This window comes from Larimichthys crocea, chromosome III (genome assembly GCF_000972845.2).
Source record: "Larimichthys crocea isolate SSNF chromosome III, L_crocea_2.0, whole genome shotgun sequence".
Lineage (NCBI taxonomy): Eukaryota > Metazoa > Chordata > Actinopteri > Sciaenidae > Larimichthys > Larimichthys crocea.
In genome coordinates, this window is record NC_040013.1 from 5332052 (window position 1) to 5351961 (window position 19910).

Below are 19910 nucleotides of genomic sequence, written 5' to 3' on the forward strand. Positions count from 1 at the left end.
AATGCTGTGCTGCATGAAATAGAACAATCAGTCATCTGTGTTGCTGTAGGAACCGGAGAACCAGGCATGGTTCTTGGTGGAGATTTATCAAGTCGGTGTCGGTGCTACCATTAATGAGACCACCCGGTTTGCCAACATCACCTTGGCAGAGAGTGACGATCCTCAAGGCCTCGTGTACTTTGCCGTGGGCTACAGACTTCCCATCGCCACCCGGACGACCACAAGGCTCAGTCTCCAAGTCTACAGACGAGCAAGCACAGCTACAGTCATGTCTGTACGATACCGCACAGTCGTAAGTAATGAACCAAACTGGCTGATTTTAACACCGCTATTTGATTTATTCATTGGAAGAACTTTGTGTTCGTTCAGCTTTGCCTCGCTGAGGTGTGTGGTAGGACACCTCATTTTCCATCGAGGCCAATATGATTCCAACCATACACCGGCTGAAATAATATTTTTCCACAATCGTAACACCTGAACGATGTTTATCTGTCTGTGTCTGACCTGGTTTGGTTGACCTGATTTATCGTGCGCATCAGCAGACACAATTCTCCACAATGTGGTTATTATTTTCTCACAGAAACACGATTGAAAAATGACTGTAGATGCATGATGAGGGGCTTTTTATGTTTACTCAATTGGGACACTTCTTCACAGCAGTTCAGAGTAAAATGAAGTTACAGTTGAATTCTGTTTGAGATTTATTGTAATGCAAAATATACTAGACACGGGTATTGAAATGGAGGGCCATGAATTAAAATGTCTGTAATAATTATTTTTCTTTTCTTATATGGATAAATTAATAATGGTTGTGGTTTATTGATGCCCAGTGTTTCCTCCTCTCCTCACCTCTTGAATTTCATAGCTACTCTACTTTTCTCTGAAGCACTATGATTAGAGATATCTTAGCCACATGCAGTTCAGAGGCATAAAGTATTTAGTGGATCTCGCTTTTTGATTTGGGAGATCAAAGTAAGACCGCGTCTAGTCGACTCAACAAAGACATCACTGAGACACATGACCAGGTCATCGGCTTTCATCTCTCAGAACTAGACAAAAGGTTTCATGCATAGTAAACATCAGTTCCTCATTTGTTTTTTTGTTATGCATTCATAACATCACTCATCTGCGTGTGCTGCTATTAGAATGCAGACACTGTGTTTACCAAGTGAGAAGAGTAATTAAATGTACAGTTGGTCATTTTTTTGTTTCTCCTGCAGGAACTTTCCAGAGATGAGATGCTAGGTCCCACTATAATCCGTCCCGCTAAAGAAGGGATGGATTTTCCTAAACAGGAGGGTATTCTTACCTTCGACGTGGGCCACAGTAACACCTCACTGGACATTGACCTCACGCCTGACCTCGCCTCGTCCGTGCCCACACCTAAGCGATTCCAGGTGGAGCTCTACAATGCTACAGGAGGAGCCAGAGTGCACCCTGAGTTCGGGCTGGCTAATGTGACTGTGGTGGCAGATGAAGCAAGTGAAGCTCTGTGGGGCTTACTGGACCAACTACATCAGCCGCTTGATTCAACTATACTGGACCAGGCGCTGCAAGGACTGATCAATCAAATCAGTACACCTCTCACTCCTGAGCAGATGGCCGGCGTGCTTGAAGCTCTGGACAAGGTAAGAGGGTTTACGATTGAGAAATCACAAGTAACACGTTGTCCATAACAACATACTTGGACAAAAATATATTCTATCTGGGTGGGGGTGTCATTTAGCTCAGCTGGTAGAGCAATCGCCCCATGTACGTAGGCTCAGCCCCTAACACGGCAGCCCAGGATTCGAATCCGACCTGTGGCTCTTTCCCACATGTCATTCCCTGTCTCTCTCTCTCCACATTCCTGTCACTGCTCAGCTGTTCTATCAAAAATAAAGCTTGAAAAGGCCAAAAAATAAATAAATATATATATTCTATCTTTCCTAGCCCAAGGCAAATAGCCGATTACTGTATATCATTTTAAATATGACTGCATAATGAGTCAGTAATGAGGGAAACACTTGCTTCGTCGCGTTTTTATTTATTTCACAACCTGTGGGTGAGTGTAGTAGTCAGCGTCAGACAGATCTATGCTAAAGGGCATACATCACCTCCACTTTTCCACTCTGACAGATCTGAGGACCAGTTTGTCATCGGAAAAAGGTCTCAGCTGTCACAGTCTGACTGCCGTTATCACTGCACCGCTCTGATGTTAAGAGTCCACATGCAGTATTGCGCTTGCTCAGCCTCCAGACAAGCGGAGACACCACTGTAATTTAATATGAGTGCGCGGGGGATGGAAGAGAGAGCGGAGACAGCAGAAATGAGTTACACAGCTTGAGGATATGTGGGAGCACAAAAGAGAGAGCGAGAGAAGGGAAGGAGACAGGGTAGAAGAAGCTGCATTATTGCACTTGAAAAGTTGCGACACGCTGAGGTTTAAACCAAAGAAAGTGATTCAGGAGGGCTGGAGAAGATAAATACAGCACTCAGTTGCACAGAAACAGTATGTAAAAACTGTGATGTGTCCGTCCATCTATCTCTCTCACTCTGTCCATCTTTGTTTTCTTCTGAACCAGGTGCTTGCAGAGGGAGAGAGGGCTCCTTTACAGGGAAGCAGCCGCAATTTGACCTACGACCTGCTGTGCGCCCTGGCCAATCCCAGCAGAGTCGACACCAGAGGCATCAGCCACCTTGCAGGAGTGGCCGAGCGATTCGCATTCAGCCTCCTCACGAACAGTCAGTGTGAGATGTGAGTGTCCCTCTCTTACCATACCATGAATGTTATATAAGAACATCAACGGTTTTTCTTTGAGATATCACTGGTATTAATAATGATAATAATAATGTTGCTTTTTGTGTGTGTGTGATTTCTCCAGAAGGGGTACCATCCTGGAAACGTGTCCATATATGACCATCTCTGCCTTTCAATGGTACCCCACGGAGATCAATGGGTACAGATTCAGGGGCCATAATGGAGACTTCTTCCAGCTCCCAGATACTCTGCTGCCAGTACCAGCGGTCTCGACTCCTAACTGTGGCAACCTCAGTCAGATTCAGCTAACTGAGTTTAGAACTGAACACTGGTTTCTCACCAATGATACAACCACTGCTCTTAATGGGAAGGTAGGGAAGTGTTCAGATACTTGATTGAAACCAGCAGGTGGCAGTATTACTCCAGTGTAGAGTAGCCATTAAAGTTTTAGTTCACTCCACAGATGAACTCTCTTCTCTTCTCTTCTTATGTTTATAATCCAGGTATTCTCAGCCAGCCTCCAGGACAGAGGGTCACGACCCCTGGAAGATGGCAATGAGGTGGTGTATCGTATCCACAGCCCCGGTGAGCAAATTAAACCGGGCCAGTCTCTGTGCCTTCTCTGGAACCAGACCACTGCAAGGTAATCCATCACAGACACAGCAATTCAGATGCATGTGTTATAGCCACTCTAAATAAAACAGCAAGTTTACACTCTAAATGTTTCTATTTTTGACAATATAACCATGATTACTTCAGCATTATGTCAGAGATTGTTCTGTACTCGGGTATGCCTGCTGAAACTTTTTTATTCCTTTACAAATTGTTGTTTATCTTGAGTTGCTTATAGCCTCTCTCTGATACTGAACATATAAGTACATACAGTTTATGAAGTGATGGGCAACAGTCCAAGTTCAGCTTCTCAGTAAGGCCTCTCTGCGGACACATGGGTGAAGTCACATCTTTCCGTTTCATATCTGCACATTCAATCCGCCACACTCCCACTCGGAGTCGGTTTGTTGAGGACATTCCTGGGGCGTGGAATGAGACTTGGCCGGAACATGCTGTTTCAAGTTAAGAATTGGCAGGTTTGGTTTGGCCCGAACAGCTACTTGGATGAAATACCCCCGAAAAACAAAGCGGACGTGAGGACTGATATGGAGGGAGAGCAGAGGGTGAAGAGAGAGTCAAAGTCAAAGACAGGGAAAGGTCACTGGCTGCAGTATGACTTCCAAACTAAACTTAACTAAACTAGTCGGGCATCTGAATCCAGCACAGACATTATTGCAATGTTCTAGTTTGTCGCATGGCATCTTTGAATGGTAAAGGTGACAAGAGATAATTCAAGTAAACATGATAATACATCCTCTCCTCTCCTCTCCTCTAGCTGGTCATCAGATGGTCGATACTGCAGGGTTGTGAAAGAAAGTGGGAACTATGTGGAATGTGCCTGTTCCCACTTGTCTATCTACACAGCTTACGCAGAGTTTGCCACCCTTGCGTCCTACAACGAGGCCTTCTACGCCTCGGGATTTATCTGCATCTCAGGTATAAAACACACTCTGCCTGTTTATGTCTTCGCTGGTTTTCTGTGTTTGCCTTGTTGCCTTTCTCTCTGGTGCATTCCGTCCTCAGAGTTTTATCTTCCACATTCCTCCCACATAGCTATAAATAGCCACTGTTGATTTATATGAATCACTTATTAATTTTTCATTTATATTAGTCCCATGTCTTCTTTTTCTTTTCCCCTCCTCAGGCTTTGCATTGGCCATTATATCCCATGTGCTGTGTTCCCGTTCCCCCATGTTTGCTGCCAAACTGCTCTCTTACATGATGGTGAGCTGCCTTGGAACCCAGGTAATACAGTTCTGCTCAGATCTTGTGTTAGTAATACAGTGCTTTACTAAAAAAAAAAGGTCACAATGTGCACTAACATCCACAATTCACACTTTATGAAGGCTGAGACCTTCATACTCCCGTCCCATCTGCATTAGTTTCTTTGGCATTTTCATCTTTTCGTATCTACAGATTTTCCGTACGGCCTTAAATGTAGATGGATAGGGAACCTTTGCAAATTGTTATGGAGGCATTAATCTCTTTGTGCTGCATGGATCAGTAGCTCACATGCATTAACACAGCTGTTATGCATGTAGTGCAACACACACCTTCACTTTCATCAAACACTGGCAGAAACATAATAGAACCTCACACTACATGTACTCTTTTATATTAAAATATGTTTACTCAGGGTGCACAGCCGTTCTTACCAGCCACAAGACATGTTACAGGTATTTTTCTTGGAAATGTGCATACACGGTAACACACATCATCCAATGTCATTGGTTGCGTCGCTTGCGGGCCGGCGCGTCCTGACAACGCAACCATGCCCCCCGCACTCCTGCCCATTAAAAACGCAAGCTGTCACATAAGCAATGAGCGAGATAGATATGTGGCTGCAGGTCAGTCTCTCAGCTGGTCCCCGACCATGTGTGTGTGTGTATGTGTGCACGTGTGTGTGCGTGAGCGAGTGCGGGACTGGTAATTTTCCACTGGTCCCCCCTCTCTTTGGTTGACAAACACGAGCCCCTACTAAAGCAGACTGTCGTTGGGGGCTAACCACCTTGGGCTCGACCTGTTTATGGCCCAGGCAGAGCCCCTGAACCTAAAAGGGTTTTGGATGGAAAATTCCGTCCTGTTCTGTTTCCTTGTTGGTACTGTACTGCATGTTAAGGCCTTCTTCCTTGGATGCGCACGTGTCTGAGATTGTGCTATGTATAAAATACATGGGTGTACTTCTGTGGCCTTCTAATCAAGGCCAGTCGATGAAGGCCTGCTTGAATCCCTGACTGAAGGCTTAACAGGACGTGCTCTTTGGTTGTAAGATGTACCTTGTAAATGGTCATTGGGTACTGCTGGGAATATTTTGGAGGTAATGGTGGGCTCACAGTACAGGATGTGCTGAATTAAAATAGACCAATTGACGTCATTGTCTTCACTTAAGTATCCCCTTTATCTTAGATCTGAGATGGCTACCTAGAAACAGAAAAAAAGCATAACTTCCTTTTTTTATATAAATGCATGTGAACTGTTGTTTTTGCTTCTCTATTCAGTATTTTTGCTGCCAAAAGAAAAAAAAAAAAAAGTAGGCCAATCAAAAGTCTGAATGTACCTTCCTGACTGACTCGCCCTTAATTGTTATAGCATGCACGCACAAAGTGATGTGTGACTTTATTCTAAAACTTGATAAATGGTTCTCACCACTCAGTGTTGTGTTTGATCCCTCTGGAAATCACCTGCCTCACACCTGGAACATTGTACCCCACGTTCAAAGGGAGAATGCCTTCCTAACCCCTAACCCCTAACCCAGACATGTCATTGGTCGTTTGAAGCCGGTCACAGTCACAGTTTTAATTTCTGAGTTTGCGTCCCAGCTTTACATTTACAATCAAAGCATTAGTAAGTGATTAGGGTTAAATTTCTCTATTAGGAAGCCCAAAGATCTTACAACTTTGATAGCAGAGATGTAATTAGTGACAGAAATGTCTCCTGAACCTTGTGGGTCTCAGCCTTGCTCGTGCCTCACCATTGATTTGAGCTGTCAGGTCCAGCGCCAACCACCTCTGAAAAGAGAGGGCTCTCCATCTGTGGCGGTTGGGCTGTAATTAGTCACTGACGCTGCCCTCTGTGGGGAGAAAATTAAAGCTGCCGGTTTGATTTATTTCTCTCTGCACTGGCTACAGTCAACTAGAAAAAAGTATAATAATATCCCAGTCCCTCTGTGAGAGTCTGAGAGTTGAGAGCAGGTGGAGGAGAAAGTGTAGTTCCATTTACGCACTTTTTAATTGTTTTAGCGTCTCAGTATTCTGGTCGCCGTCCTTTTCACGTCTGTAGTTTCTTGTTTCCATGTCACACCACTAACAAAGTGAAGGCAGCAGGACTATGAGTACATGTGAGCTTTTAGGACAGAAATAGGAAAAGAACATTTGGCAGACTTACAAGATTTATATGTCATCAGCTCTAAATAAAGTGCATTTAGCTTCTCTTCTTATCGTGTTCTCTGCAAAGTCTCATTCCCTCCTTGCTCCCAGACATCGCATAGTTTGGCATCCTCATATTTGCTCATCTCGCCTAAGAATAAATAACAAAAACAATAAGCTACATTAACACTATTGTCAGGGAGCCACAGAAAAAAAGTCTCATCTTCAGTGTTTCCAGGCAGCTGTGGGCAGTGTTATTAAAAAATGAAAATCAATTCATTATGTAGTGTAGGCAGTGTCAGTTGGCAGGGACGCCTAACACGCAGCAAGTCGGTTGCGTTAGTTCCATCACGAACTTTTCCCTAACTAATAACATCAACAACGTGACGTCAACATCACATTTCTTCAGTTTCTTGTAGCTTCTCAGGTTCTGAAATCTTATATTTTCTTCTTACTCTTTCTAATTGAAAGGATTGATAACATACTGCACAGTGTTAGATAGCCTTATATATTAAAGTCAACATTATTTCAGATACAGAAACAGGTTGGTGAAGTTGTCTGAAGGTCAAACTGGTCTGGTTTTGGTATCAAGACACCCATAGGGTACCAAAGAGCGGCTGCTGACAACGATAGAGCCGTCAGACCTCCCATTGAGAGATAATAGTGATTTGTCCCATCCACCACCTCAAGGGAGAGTCCTCTCACTGTGAACGATTGTGGTTGTGTGTGTGTCGTGTCACAGAGGTTGTCCAGTGACAGTGAGTTCTGGCCTGGCAGTTTTTCCTCCCCTCAGCAAGACAACTGAAGATTGTGTGCGTGGAGTGGAAATTTACCCAGTGCATATGTACTATGGAAGTGAGCCTCACCTGTTCGCATGTGTGTGCATGCATGTTCATGTGCATGGGATTTCGTACATGCCGTCATGTCAGGGCTCATCGCACAAGCAGCAATAAAGCTCAGTTATCTCAGGCAATCAGAAATCACATTCAATGAATAACTAACATGCAGGCGGCGTTTGTGGAGGTACAGTTTTGCAAGTTTTTGTGAGTTATCCCTCATTTTCCTTCACATTAAAGTGAATAACGATATTTGAAAAATTACGGTTTTAGAACATTTTTAGAAATTGATCACGTTTTACTCCTCAAAATGTTTCCAGTTATCTTGCCGTCATCAGCGGGGAGGAAATGTGAAAATGTATTTTATTGTGAAGGGAACAAAAACATGCAGAATCTGATCTTTTGATCTTTGATTTGGATTATAATTATATGTACTCGTTAATGCAACAATACCATACTGTAAGCTCAGTGCCATCCGTAAATCAGCTTTCATTTTGCCATAATCCATAACAATAGCAGAGAGCAGGATCAGAAAATTGTTTTGAAACACAACTTAGATGGCTGATGGTTTTTATTTGCTGTCCTTCTCTCATCTGTTTCAGCTTCCAGTGCATTTATATCAATCCCTTTTCCCACTAGTTTTGAACCAAGAGAGAGGCCTTGAGACATGGCCAGAGAGTTTCCCGAAAGAAATCATAAGCATAATATTTCCTGACAGTACCAGACACGGGTTATTGGCAGTCTTTTCAGGGAAACATGATAAAGTGTGAAAGAATTTATGGTTCTGCTTCAGCATTGTGTGCCAGTACCTGTAGTGTCACTGAACAAACATTAATATTTAAATATTCCCAAAGCCACTGGTTTTAGGTTCTTGTTTATTAATGACATATGATTGACAGAAGTCTCATATTTCATATATAATACTTCATCTTGGTCAAATACAGAATGGGATTTTAGAGCTGTGTGTGCTTGAACACACGTATCCAGGTACTGGTGTGGGAAAGGAAAATCTAATTTCCATCTCTAATGCAAACAAAACACAATTTGATTTCTCATCCATTGTAATTAAACAGCCCTTCACATCCCAGACAGCCTTTCCCACACACTCGGTGAAGTGTTTACCCTAGTGGTCCCAGTGCTTTATTCCAGTATCTGGGAGGTGTTTAGGTGACTCTTAGTTCTGGTTATAAAGGATTTCCTGTTAGCTCTGGGACTGCATCCAACATTCAGACGTCTACGCCTCAATCCACAAACACACGCACGCATAAACACTAACTTCTACCCCTCCTGTACACCACCCACCACTCTGACGTCACGTCTCCGTGCAGAATAAAGAAGCTGTCTGATTGCTGTTGGGATTCCTAAAGGTTCCTGTTTGTCGTCTGTGCATTTGTACATGGTGGGCGGCGGTTAAGTTTTGGCTCTCTCTAAGAAAGGGGCTGTATGAATTGCGTAATCCAAGACCTTATCGTGTCCTTTCTGCAGAACATAAGATCAACACAACGCACAAGGCCCTGTAAATGATGTGAGTGATTCTGTTCTCCCTGAGGAAGTTTATCTGTTCCCATCATGACCAATCAATCATTAAGTCAATAAACAGAGAGGGATTTCGTGTGTCTCTGTGTTGTCTCTGGTTGACGTGAGAGAATTTGCTTATTTTATTGTAGTCTAGCTGTATCCCCACAAGTATTTGGAAACAGAATGAGAAAGCAAAAAAGGGTTAGGGTTCGGGAGACAATGAGAAGTAAAACAGTGTTTACTCATTCCTTCTCCCGTCCATGTTTTCCTCAGATATAAAGATCCCTTAATGCTTAACAGAACAATTCTTTACAGTGACTTTTCTTTTCTCCTGAAGCTATAATTAAAAACAAAAATCAGCAAGATGAAGAATACAGCATGCCCTTGATAAGATTTTAATGCAATTCTAAGCTCTTTACTGTCTGTCAGCCCGAGCTAATGGCAGGCAAGTGATAGAAGGGTATAAAGTATCAGCAGTCAGGGCCTCTGTTACACTGTGTGCGTGTGTGGAGGCAGGACAGTGGAGAGGTGAAGACAGCCTCATGGGAGACTCACATTACGCTCTACTGGCTGGTCCAATGCCTTGTGCCTAGTGTTGCCCTGACTCCTCTCTTCTTCATCTGATCTGTCTCTGTTCAAGTCAGCAGCATCTTTATTCTCACTCTTTTCATTGTGACCTTGTCTTTTGGTCTGATACTAAGCAAAAACATGCAAACCAACAGCTAAATCTTCTTTAATGTCTTCATTTTCCTGTTTTACTTCCATCTGTTTTTCTGCCCCCCCTCTTGGCTTTTTCCTACTCCTCTCACCTAACCTTTATTTCACAGAATGATGAGTAATGCCGCTGTTTCTATTTCCTGTCCCCTTCATCATTCTGCCTGCCGCTGGGCTTAGCTGGAAGCTGTGACATTACAGGCTGCAAGAAGACTGTCTCTCTCTCTATCTCTGCAAAAGTGGCTGGTCACATCCTGTGTGACTCATCAGTTTGAGCAATGATGATATTTACACATGTACTTACACTGGACTTACTTTCAGAGACTTAGCAAACATCTGGATGACCATTTTGATCCAACTATAATAACATCATCAACAATTGAATCCTTAAAGGTACCCTGTGGAGTTTCTTGTAAACACAACACATCGTGGCAAATGTTTAATTCCTGAAAATCATTTGGAAACCATTTTTTTAATATTTTGAAATCTGCATTGTTTACACCAATCACAACTAGCTGTGTTGGTATGTTTTCTTAGCAGTCACCATAACAATCTGTTGATCAGTTGCAAACGTGTAATGTTCCAGGTGCTTGGTTTGCAAACCGTTTACTGTAAATAGACCATCTGATCTAGCCTGATCATCTTCGTCATCTTTTCTGCAGGCCGCTGCAAACTATACTTTCAAATGAAGAACATCCAAATGGATACTAAACTGAACCTTAGACTCACACCTGTCTGTAGACAGCAGATTGATTGATCATCTTTACACAGCTTTACACGGCGGTTGTGTACAGACCATAAAATCTCACCTTATGTACTTTATTTCTCCAGTTTCATGAGGGTATAACGCAATGTTCAACTCATTTGTGCTGTCGAGTCTCAAACGCTGACACACTGTGTACATACAAACATCAACATCTTCATCTATGCCGTAATAGGAATTGAACCATCCTCTGTAGGTTGCACTAATACAATGAAGGCTGCAATTATTCATGAATCTGTCTTGTTATTTATCTGCCAGGGTGGGCGGACATTAGTCCTATCTGGATTACATCATGAGGTTGACATCGGGATAAAACATGCACGCATACACGTACACATCAAATCTTCTGCTAAGCGGTTCCTTTGGTGAACTTTTGACCAAAAATACGAAACTGCTTACATTCAGTCATTAACTCACTCTGTTCAGTATTATAACAGGTCATAAGGAGATAATGCCAGTTCATTATTATGTCAGTTGCGAGCAGTTATGGTTATACAATATCTCCATGGTAAGTTGGATTAATTAATGGTTTTGGTTTTCTAACGATCCAATGAACTGCGGCAGACTCTGCCCTTTCTGGACTCTGGAAGTTACACTCTCATTTTTGCCAAATGTGTGTTGTCCTAACAGCTGGTGACAGTCCATGAACTTTCCTCTATTTCCAGAAAAAGCACAGCAAACAGGAGGCCCCAGTAGTCACCCCCACCCCTTCATTAGTTAGAGGCATGAAACAGCACACGTCATGCACAGTATGCGAATAAATATAGATTCATTAACAAATGCATGTTTCAAAGACTCACTGTGCACTTACAGAACCTCTCAGAATCAAACAGACGTGATCTGTTGTTTCCCTTGAGCTGCAACACATCGGCTTCCCATTCATTACCTGCTTCGGTGGATAAATGCAATCAACAGATCGATATCTGGACGTCAAATCACTTGGAAAATCCAGTCAAGGGCTTGTATCATTCATCAGCTGCTGGCATGCTTGTAATATTGTTTTATGATGGCGGGCTCATAACTTAAGAATTTAAGCCCTAGGTGTAATAAATGTACTGGCATGAAGAAATCTGTTTGTATCACTGGTCTGCTCACAAACTCTCCATGCAGCAGCGGGCACCTTTTACCTGATTCTGTGGAGTCATTCGGTTTGTCACGGAGGACTTTTATCAAACTAGGCTACTGACACTGTGAATGATAAACAAAGTGGGAGCATACAGTTGTCAAAGTCCCTGCTCTATTTTTGGAGTTCCACAGCTTGTCTTGGCAGACCTTTGTGTGTAGAGTGGAGGTTCAGAGAAGTGAAAACATGCTTTACCCTGAAACTGTTGAGGTCAGTAGTGTTGCCATTCTTGCTTGATGTTTGCACTGGTTTTCTAGGTTAGGAGGAACAGGATGAGGCAACAGGCATAATGCTTATTCACATTAATGCTGTGTGGGTTTACAGTTAATATTTATGCTGACATGAAGTCATTATTTGTGAAGATTGTGTTGAAAGCCTTGAAAGCCATTTGAGGTCTTCTCCTGCCTGGAAAGCTAAAACGCTAGACACACAGAGAGAAACTGAGTGAGCTCTGTGATGCCAGCTTAATGGCCTGAAATAGAAAATGACAGACCGGTCGCCTAACTTCCTCAAAGAATCAGGAAATGTTGAATAGGGGAAGGAAATTGCGGATGGTAATCAAATAAAACTGAATCTATAATAAGGTCCTTTGTTCTTGGCTTATCAGGAAATTGTAATCAGTCTACTTTGTCAGTTTGTTTTTAGCTCTGCTTGAGTCTTGATCTTTTCATGAGAATAATGTAAGACGGTGACAACAGAAGGCGAAACGTACTGTAATGACAAAAATACTAAACACAAGGCAAACATACACATATATACATATATTCCAGCACAATCATACGAATATGCTCATGCTCGCACACTCATAAAAGCACAAATATTCTTCATAATATTGTTGAGAAACGGAGCCAAATCCTTGTTATGAAACACATGCATATGCTCAACGGAGCCAAATCCTTGTTATGAAACACATGCATATGCTCGCATAAACATACATAGGCGCACACAGATGGCCGTGTGTGTGTGTGCATACCCACTCATTTAAAGAAAATACACTGCAGCATTAGCTTTTGATCACTTTGACCTGTAGGGGTCACTGTAGCTCCACAGCGAGAGACAAGTTCAACAGCAGCTGTGAATGAAGCGTCTGATCAATGAATCCCTTGAGCTCTTCTTTTTATGACTAGACCTTTTTTGGAGCTCACTAAGAAATTGCTTCACTGATGTCCAGACAGAAGTGGTTTGATTCAAGGCCTACATATTTTATCCTTTTGACGAGATCAACTCTGAGAGATGAAAGTATAAACATATTTTCCCCCTCTGGTGCACAGAATCTGAAAAAACCAAGTGCAGATTGTAAAACTGTTTGCAATTAAATTATGACTAAAGGATTGAGCCAAAAATCTTCCAAGCATTGTGTTAAGTTAGTCTTAGATTAGGTAGAGGCCAAATGAGACCGACATTATACAGCGCATGATAGTACAGTCGACTCTGATTAAGTCTAAATTACACAGTGAGGTACCAGAGCACAGTGAGTAGTGGAGAGCAGCATGAATGGAGCATACATTATTTAACTTCAGATCAGACTCTTCACAAATTGATTGGCTTTACAGCCGCCCATTGACTTGACACTGAGAGCTGCTGCAGATGAGTCAGTTTGCATAGGAGAGGGGACTCTCCTCGATCGATGTTGGACAGCAGTGAAAGGGGGCTGCTTTAGAGAGCCTCCGTACGCTTTCTGACTATGATTAGACTTAGCCCTCATCCGACTGATGAGACACGAATGTAGTACAGATCTGAATGTGATGCAACAGGTCACCATAAAAAGATCATTATGTACTTTCTTGCAAACATGAGTAGCTTAAGCCTGACCTGTGATGTAACTCACATGGCACTGTCTGCACACTTGCGCTTACGTTAGAAAGACATGTTACATATAGTTCAGATCACATATAGTCCAGATCACCGGCCCCCCTTTTCCTCGCTCTGCCTCTGATTAAAGATCAGTTGCACATGAAAATGGAAAGATGGCCTGTGTCGTGAATAGAAAGTCTTGTGCATCTCACTGAGACTGAAAGCACCATTTTTTTAAATAACCGAACAGTGGTCATAGTTTCAGGATGTTCTGCAGTGTAGTGTTTCATCTATGGACCTAAAATAGCATAAAGCGTCCATGTTCAATGGTCAAACCATGGCAGTAGCCCATAGAAGACTTATTTGTGGAATGGTGCACACCCACATCATGTATGCATTAAATCACATACACACACACACACAGAGGTTTGTGGTAGAGCAGAGTAGACCCATTGAGTGTTTGTGTTTAGGGAGCTGACCTTGAGCAGCTGTGTTTTTATAGGTGTGTGTGTATGCATATGCATTCATGTGTGTGTATATCTCGTGCCTTGCAACCCAAAGACTTCTCTGTCTGGTCTCCAGACTGGTTTACACCAGATGTTGAGGAAGGAAATTCAAGAGGCTACTTGAAAGTAGTCCCGTTGTGATGGAAAGCAGGGTTTTCAACAGCAGACGCTCTTTGACTGGAGCGTGAATGGGAGGAAAGAAGCAGAAGGCCTGCTAGAATACAGCTAAATGTGCTTCATGTGGGTGGTACTGCTGAGATCTTCAGCATGAGCACTGGTCTGTTTGAATTTAGCGTGAGCATTGGCAGCAACAGCAAAAATGTCATTGGAAGCAGTTTTTATCTACTTGTACTCACTAAATAGGAACTGATTATGATGAGTAGGACTGGTTATCATTTAAAAAAGCACAATACCAGCATCCATACCAGTAATACCAACAACAATACAGCATCGGATACCTTTTATGGATGTATTTTTATCAGACGCCACAGGCCCGAATGTTTTCAAGGCATCTCAGCATGCTGAACAGCTTCACCACAGACTGTATGTAGCTGCTCGCTGCTACAGTAATTGAAGCTGTGGACCACCAGTCACACCTTGGATTTAATCGAGGAACACTTCCAGTGATTGACTCCGAGCTGTACGATACATTTATTTCCAGATCTGGTCGCCATTGTTTGACTGGAGAAATGTGCGCTTGCTGCTGGGTTATTTCGATTGATACCCAAAGGCATCTAGTACCAATACCTCGCCCCAACGATGAGCGATATTACCATAAGATTTAATCTTCGGCTTCATTTGGATTGTAATACAGTAGAAATACACATTGCACAGAGTATTAGGTGCTGAAAAAAATATTTGATCACTTGGTTTCCGCATTCCCCTCAACCTCAAACAATGACAGCAATGACACTGTAAATGTGTTGACAGTGTTTGTGCTTGTTTTAGCTGTCTCATACTCTTCAAGGTGCTGACATTCCCCTATCGCTGTGTCACACCCGAACTCTGAAACCGAAACCCGCAGCCTCTCGCTTTATCATTTATTATATATCAAGTCATTTCCACAGAAACGTGGCAAAGGCTCTTGATATCATCCTTCTCTGCTTCATGGATGCACATAGACACTCTATGACTGCGTCGCAGTGTGTGCTCACGTAAGCAAATGTAGATGCAGTGTTGTGGTTGTTTGAATGTGAAACAGACAAAAGGGGAGCGGGTGTTTATTTGCCAACAGCTGGCTCAGCAAGTAAGCTTCAGCCTAAGGTTCAACCCAAAACACCTGTGAACTTTACTTCTACACCGTGCCCTTAAGAGACTAGGCATGCTATTCAGAAAACACTTGAGATGGCTGCTCATTAACACGCATGCACAGTATGTTGGTGAAATGTCCAGTGAGGCAAATACAGTAGCAGTGGCTCTCAAAGAATGACATTAAACTCTTCACACCAGTGAGATTCAATTATTTTCCATCTTAACTGTGATGCAGCAGCTCGCATTAATGATCGTCATCTGTTCTTGTTCTTGATTTTTGATTTCAACAAACGCACATGTCCTGTCAGCAAATGTTAAATCTCTCCTCCTTCTCCACACACACACACACACTGGCCCACTAACCCAGCTATCAGCCATAACCATGTGACCCGCTTCTTGCAACTGGCTGTCCCGTGTCCTTCTGCACATAAACAACATGCATGCATATCCTGAGAGACTGCGACACACGAGAAGACCCTATGAGCCAGTCACTCTACTCAGTTTAACGCCGGCATACTTTACAGATAAATGTGCGTGTTGTAATTTGACATATTGCCTCTGCTAAGGCTGCTGGAATATTGTGAATTGCGAATCAGAGGGTGGTGGTGTGATTGATAGCGATGAAGACTGAAGTTACGTCAGCTGAGAAGGAATTGTTTGTTGAGAAAATAATGAAGGGAGCGGCGGCGGATTGATAATCTCATCTTTCTCTTTTCTCTTTTTTTTCTTTTTGCTTTATCTCTGTTCTTGAACAAAGGCAGAAGCGGAAACACCCTGGGTGCAGGCTGAGGCTGGAACCAGCTAGATCAGACCGGTAGCTGTTAGAGTAGAAGGGGGGGAGGTGAAGGAGAAGAGAGGAGGAGGAGGAGGGGGGAGGAGGAGGAGGAGGAGGAGGGGGAGATGAGATGAAGGGTGGTGCAGGGGATGGAGAGGGAGTTGCGGGTATAGGAAGAGGATGGGAGAAGGGAGGCTGGAGGAGGGGAGAGGTGGAGGTTAAGTGTTTTGGACACAAGTCTAGATGGATAGTCTGGCAGGCAGACAGCTAAGGCCCATTCCCTCAGTGATGTAATGCATCAGATGCTATTTTTAGCCACACTGGTACACTTTGCTACGTTAGCGTCAGCACACAGGGCTATCGATCAGCTGCAAAACTCACTGGGAGGATGAGAGCTGCGACCAGCAGCAGCAGCAGCAGCAGTATAAAGTAGCTGCAGCAAAATATTATGTTTCCTGCGTGCAGTTTTTTATTTATTTTTTGCAGCGTTTCTCTCATCTCCTTTGACGTAGCTTTATTTAGTCTCTTTACTGCACGCTCTTTTGATTTATCTTTTGCTAATTATTCCCTAATCTAGTCTCTTGAGGATTCATCGTGATGAGGCCATTTGGCGTCCCGCCAGTCAGTCTTCTTCATCATTCACCGCTGTCGACTTAAGGATGGGAAACAACCATTTTGTCTCTTTCAGATCTGTGTATCTTATCAAAGCGAGGTTGAAATCTTGAATCAGTCCCATAGCAGCAGTAGATCTGAAGCAAAAACAAAAACAACAACAGTGAACTGACAGTCTCCTGGGTGCTCGAGGGCCACAAAACAAAGCCAAGCTCTCTGATTGGACATTTAGCCTAAGAGATAGGCCTGATGACAAGGCCACAAAAAAATCTCTAGAATAACAGCTGCTTTGTTTTTGACTTTTCATACTGTGTGCATTCTCAAAGGGCTTCTATCTTTATCATTGGCCCCTGTGCGTGAGACAGCACATTGATATGTGATCTTTGCACAAATGAATGATAAATTAGTAGCGTTCAGGCATGGGAGCTTTGGTGGTTCCTGTTTTACCAGCCATGAGAACCTGCACATGACACACACACTACGCTGACATGACTTGTATTTAGAGTACTGCAGCACCTCCCTGTCCCTGCTTTTAATAAGTCTGTAGCCTCAGGGTCTAGACAGGTTGACTCCTTAGTGTCTTACACAAAAAAGAAGGAGGCCTGAGGACAAAGTGCCGGGCAGTTAATCTTTGATAAACTTTACATCTGCACCTGTCACCTCTCCACCCTCCGAACCCATCCCTGTGGCAGGTCATCATTATTAGAGTCCTGACATGCACTGTGTACTTATCACAATGGACTAAACAAAGGCCAAAGGTGTAACCGTGGCCTCCATATCTAGCTCATCTCAAAGAATAGGCCTCAACAAAGGCCATATATCCATATTAGTCCCAGGCTTGTAGTTTGCTGCTGACACTGAGTTAATGAGTATTGTTTCTGCAAGGCGTAAGTGATGGGTTGGTTTGTCCCAGAACGCCCCTTCATCCTCACCCTCATTAATTAATGCAGCTTGCATGTCAGTGCTGACATGAGACCTGCCTGAAGGATCAGTCTGGTCTGTCATCAAACCTGACTCCAGTTTACCCACATCCCACTACCTCTTTTCTTTCGTTTTTTATTGCGTGTTTCGTGACATTTAGCAGATCAAGTGTTAGACAGTTCAGTTTGTTTGTCGTGAGTGTAATTGGCTCTGGGGAGGGTGGATAACTCCCTTATCTCAGTCACGCCCTATTTATTGTCTTCACTGGTGTGGCGAACAGTTTCGGGTTCATGCTAGGCTCAGATTACTGGATGTTTGGGATGATTTCCAAAATTTAGGTTAGGAGTTTCTAAGCTTAAAAGTGAAAAAAAATATCAGTTATCAAAAGGAGATCATATAGAATAATTTAAATGTGTGTGATTTGGGTAAAAGAGTTCAGAGATACGGTCGATTTACAAAGTTATACTGCTTTTCCCACTAAATGCCTCAGGATGGACTATAACTGAAGTTATGTCAAACAGTAATATTAGGATATCTTGGCTAAGCGTCTATGGGATCACATAACATAATCAGGATCCCATAAGTGTCCAGGAACTGAGCGAAACCCGTTTCCATGCTTTGTTTGAAGGGAAGGCCCACGATGTCAGACTTTGACCCATGCTATAAGCCATATAGAAACACTGTATCCTAAGTGCTTTGAAGAACATTGTGATCTTTCAAAGTTGAGTTTTATGTCCCGCCCTGCAGTGTAAGCCATATGACATTAAGTGTGACATGTTAACCAGACCCTAGTGAGCAGCAACAACAGAGTATTATGTAATGACCACAAAATCAATAAAAAGTCAGATCAAGTTTCTGTCTGTACAGTGTGTACCTGTCTGCTTGACTCCTTATTTTAGGACCGTTGAGCTCAAATATAATTGTTATGATACTCTTACCTGTTGACTCACCCAGACCAGTTCACCCACCCTACCCTTTGCCCTCCTTTACCCACAAGGCCATTTCTCTCCACCTGTTATGTCATAGTTTCGACATAGGTCAGTAGTTTCGGTGGTTCATTAGTTATCCCAGAGGCTACTGGGGTTTGTCATGAAGAGCTAAAGCAAATTGGTGTGGGTGCATTGCTCCAAGCTGAGCCATGTTAACACATGTCAAGACAGTATACATAGTATTGTTGCGTGTGCTGTAGATACAGACTAATCTAATATAGATTAAGCCAAATAATCATTAAAGGGGATGAGCCGAGTCAAAGCGATTGGCCCCTAACACACCCACTGATCATTTATCCCACTGCCATTGCTGCACACAGCCGCAAGATTGCCTAAACCACGCCGCCACCCCCCTTTGTGCATGCCACACTTGACTGTGCCCCACGCTTGATTTCACAAAATTAGAGCCTTTTGTGCTAAACAAACATGCGTGTATGTTCTGCATGTTTGCTTATGATTATGTGTCTAGCGTCCTGCAGTTTATTTAGCATTTCTCGCCTAGTAGTTTCCCCATTGTTTTGCTTTTGAGAGGATGGATGGTCTGTCATACTGTGCCTTTTGGCCAAATGAGACTAACTCACTGCCAAAAACACACAACCCCGCCGCATAATCTTTGTTCCCATAAGCTACCTGAACAGCCTCTCTACTCAGGCACGGTTCCCGGCCGTTCAGGCACGAGTTCCCTTCCTGTGCCATCCCTCCCACTCGCACCCTACAGGGTTTGGAGCACGGATGGGAAACTGACTCATGATTCTTATTATTTTTAAAAGGCCCTGACTTTTCCCCTTAGTCAACAGGAGGATGCAGACGGGGTTAGCAACAGCTGGAAAATCCAGGATTGGTTATTTAGGGGTTTCCGAATGGGATTTTTTTTTCAGACTGTAAGCAATAGGACAGAGGAAAACCTACAAAGAGGGAGAGGAAATAAAACTTCCAAAGAAAGCCTGTAAAGAAAAGACATTAGAGGTGTGACTCCATACAGTAGACATCACCCCACTCGAACAGGCGAGATGTATCGTGTCATCCACAAACAAGCTGTGTGTGGAAAATAGGTCATGTCACAGTTCACCCGGTTTACCCGGTTACTATAGAGACTGTCTCAGACAAATTAGCTGAAACCATAGGTTGGCACCAGACAGTATACATTAGCTTGTTTTGAATATATTAAGAGCTCAACTGCTCTGTCTTCAGAACCTGTTGTTTGGTTTTGTCAAGTCAAATCAAATGAGTGTTGATGTAACAGAGATAATTACTGTATTTGTACTGTAAAAAAGCTGCTCAAGAACACAAGTACAGAAACTTTTATTTGCCCCTGAGGCTGCGTCTGCTACTGTATGACTGCCGAGTATAATGTATATAATGTAGGTAACATTTGACACAAGGTTATGGTT

The 19910-nt window shown here is 43.1% G+C and overlaps 1 protein-coding gene across 1 annotated transcript in view; it reads left to right on the forward strand.

Annotated features, from left to right (window-relative positions):
- The window catches only part of adgrv1 (adhesion G protein-coupled receptor V1), a 103093-nt gene that overhangs the window by 51830 nt on the left and 31353 nt on the right, over nucleotides 1-19910 (forward strand). Inside the window, exons 82-88 of the mRNA XM_027278170.1 lie at nucleotides 50-292; nucleotides 1221-1628; nucleotides 2565-2737; nucleotides 2865-3111; nucleotides 3244-3383; nucleotides 4128-4288; nucleotides 4497-4597. Of these exons, the coding sequence (XP_027133971.1) occupies nucleotides 50-292; nucleotides 1221-1628; nucleotides 2565-2737; nucleotides 2865-3111; nucleotides 3244-3383; nucleotides 4128-4288; nucleotides 4497-4597 (1473 nt within the window). The remainder of the gene's footprint in view (nucleotides 1-49; nucleotides 293-1220; nucleotides 1629-2564; nucleotides 2738-2864; nucleotides 3112-3243; nucleotides 3384-4127; nucleotides 4289-4496; nucleotides 4598-19910) is intronic.